At 44.1% G+C, this 3,534-nt stretch overlaps 1 protein-coding gene across 1 annotated transcript; it reads left to right on the plus strand.

Moving 5' to 3' along the window:
* Positions 1–310: 310 nt before the first annotated feature.
* On the plus strand, positions 311–1,252 carry LOC308643506 (olfactory receptor 6V1-like; the record flags this gene model as incomplete). Its single annotated transcript, XM_081283333.1, has 1 exon — positions 311–1,252. One exon carries the CDS (start codon positions 311–313, stop codon positions 1,250–1,252), a length of 942 nt encoding a protein of 313 aa, XP_081139459.1.
* Between the last annotated feature and the right edge of the window lie 2,282 nt (positions 1,253–3,534).

Genomic DNA, 3,534 nt, shown 5'->3' on the forward strand with positions numbered 1-3,534 from the left:
TTCTCTCTCTAAATGTCAGTGTCTGTTGCTCTGCTTTCTTTCTTGCTCTGTTCCTGATTTCCCTCCCCTTATCAACGGCTGGCCACACCTTCCCTGCTCCCTGTTTCTGGGTGATTCTCATATTCCCTTTGTTATTCTGTTGCTTCTGCTCCGTGTCCTCCTGTTCATCACCAGCTGGCTCCTTGGCTTCCTCTTCCTGTTCCTTGTCTCTGTTCCTGCCTATCTCTGGTCCATGGTGTCAGGGTTCATGCTTCCTCTTTCCATCTGGGTTTCTTGTTTCTCTTACATACAGAGATACAAGCCCTGGATCATGGCGAATCTGAGCCACACTGAATTTGTGCTCTTGGGCTTCTCCTCTTTTGGTGAGCTACAGGTTCTCCTGTATGGACCTTTCCTCATGTTGTATCTCATCGCCTTCCTGGGAAACACCCTCATCATAGTCCTGGTTGTAGCTGACACCCACCTGCATACTCCCATGTACTTCTTCCTGGGAAACTTTTCCCTGCTGGAGACCTGGGTGACCATGACTGTGGTTCCCAGGATGCTCTCCAATCTGCTGGCCTCTCACGCAGTCATCTCCTTCACTGGCTGCATGGTCCAGTTCTACTTCTACTTTTCCCTGGGTTCCACCTCCTTCCTCATTCTGGCAGATATGGCCCTGGACCGTTTTGTGGCCATCTGCCACCCACTGCACTATGGAACCTTGATGAGCTGGGCTATGTGTGTCCGACTGGCTGGGGCTGCCTGGGCAACTCCATTCCTAGCTATGATACCCACTGTCCTCTCCCGAGCTCTTCTCAACTATTGCCATGGCAACGTCATTAACCACTTCTTCTGTGACAATGCACCTCTTCTGCAGCTGTCCTGCTCTGACACCCACCTGCTGGAAATCTGGGATTTCATCATGGCCCTGGCCTTTGTCCTCAGCTCCTTCCTGGTGACTCTCATTTCCTATGGCTACATTGTGAGCACTGTGCTGCGCATTCCCTCGGCTAGTGGCCGCCAGAAGGCTTTCTCCACATGTGGCTCTCACCTCACCCTGGTCTTCATTGGCTACAGCAGCACCTTCTTCCTGTACATCAGGCCTGGCAAAGCACACTCTGTGGAAGTCAATAAGGTTGTCGCCTTGGTAACGGCCATCCTCACCCCCTTCCTCAACCCCTTTATCTTTACCTTCCGCAATGAGGCAGTGAAGGCAGTCCTACGGGGACAGATGCAGAGGCTGAAAGGCCTTCATGAGGCATTATCCTGAGCACCAGAGACCTGATCAGGCTCTCGAAAGCAGTTCAGGGAGGAGGAGGCAGAGTACCTGGCTGGATGGGAAGCCATTGTCCAGTTTCTTTGGATTTTTCCTTTGTGCCTCTGAATACTAACTACAGTGATTTTCAGTGCTATGATACTTGGCCTGAAGCTGTCATAACCCACCATCGAAGTGCATCCCACAATCCCTGTCAGCTATAAGAACTCTGTAGGTAGCCCAGAACCTGGGAGTCAGCTCAGGATTTTCGATACAAGCTAAGTACATGGCCTTTGCTTTCAAGAAAGAGAAGCCAGGAAGTGTTCTCTGACCAAGAGCTATCACCCAGGCTCATGTGCGTTTGTGTGTATGGGAATGTATGTGTTTTTAAAGTGTGCTTATCTACCACTGTGTGTGCACCATTGATGACTGTATGTACCGTGAGTGCTTGGGTTACATGGGATTAAACAGAAAAGTAAAATTGACCAAAACAAATTATTTTCTGTGTGTGTGTGCAATTATTTATATAATCAGTTACCTGTTTATTTATTTCACCAGATTTACTCTACTTGTCAGGCACTATAATAGATACAAGATAAAAAGTTAAAGAAGGTGCACATAATCCTCATCCCTACCAAACTCAGGCTAGTTAAAAAATAAAGGCTATTTCCTGTGGGAATGAGGAGCATTTCCATGGTGGCCTATGGCAGCCTCATGAGAGGAAATGCAAGATGACTTTTTGGGAGTTTTCAAGAGCACATGATGTGAGAGGAATCAGGCTGAGGCCGAGGACAGATTCAGGGACACACTGAATACAAGGTGGACATTGTGCGGACATGAAGCATCAGGCCCCCTTGTGCATGAGAAATACAGAAAAAACGACATACATGAAAATAAGATAAATCTCCATTGGCATAATGACAAAGCTTTCAGGAAGTATAAAGTTTTCAGAGAATGAATATGCAGAATTTTAGATAGAAAAAATAAATTGTTCCATGTATATTAGAAACATTCAGGTGTCTGAAGGCAGAGATTATAATAAATCTGGTACATTCCTTTGTCCAATTGCTACATGTATGTATGAATATTTATGTGTGCATAGGTGCACATGTGGGTAACATATGTGTATGAATATGTATGTACACATATATACAAATGCTCACATGTATGTGTAAGTATAAAATCCCTGAAGACACATTGTGCTCCATATTCCCCTTGGAATGCAATAAAATCCATTGTCCTTCCCTCCTCCATAAGAATCTGAAATTGTAAAAATCTTGCAGTTACTGTGGCCTCAGAATAAAGATGTTCTTGTAGTTATAACTTATGCATCATTTTCTAAAACATGCCAATTTAAATTTTTCTACCATATTGTTTCTGTAAACACACTTTCATCTACCAAACTACCTTCCTTTATTTGTGGTCTGTGAACTACGAGCAAGGGTGTGTTCCTAGTACCACTTACTTGAAAACAACAAAAACTACTAATTTGTTCTAAATGTCAAGCTTTAAAAAATTTACTATGTGGAAGAAAACAAGGTATTTCAATGTGGGGTCATTTGGTGCCTTCAGAGGATAGCTTCAGAGACAAGACTCGAGGAGGGCCCCAGTGGTTCTCACACAGGCTCCCTGGGCCACCCCAGGATGCCTCCTTCCTAAAGGAGGCACCCCTTTCTCTGGCTTTCTGAAAGTGTACTTCTCCTTTGCTGAGATGGCTGTCAGCCAGAGCAATGGCACTGCTGTTTGCTATTGCTGTAGAATTAATCGATTTTTTATTAGATTTATCTGTGCTCACCACTTTGGAAGTATTTGTATGATAAATGAAAGGATGATGAATAAGTCAAGAATTTTCCTGCTGATATTATCTCTTCACACTTCACACACCAATTTTCTTCATATTTTCCATTCATTTATATCCTCCAAGTCATTTCTTTAGAAAAGATCATCACCCATCAGAAGCAAAGCACTGCCCAGTGTGGCCATTTGAAAGGAAAGAAATGTGGATTCTAACTTCAAGGGGTTCCCCATATCCTGAGATGGGGGAGGTACAATTAATTTTGATATATTTTGGTGACAGCACAAGAGAGGTGCTGAGTCTTGGGCTGCAGCCAAGCAGTGTTTCTGACATTCTTTAAGAAATACGGGAACCATGGTTGAGAGGAAAACAGATGGCAGAACAACAGTGGAATCTGATTCTTTGACTTCGTTTCCATCTTTCTGTCCTTGAAATCTCTTCTTATATCTGTATCAAAAGTGTAAATATTCAGGGCTGGTGATATAGCTCATTGGTGAAGTGC

The sequence above is a fragment of the Spermophilus citellus genome, assembly GCF_964194105.1.
Source record: "Spermophilus citellus genome assembly, chromosome: 3".
NCBI lineage: Eukaryota > Metazoa > Chordata > Mammalia > Rodentia > Sciuridae > Spermophilus > Spermophilus citellus.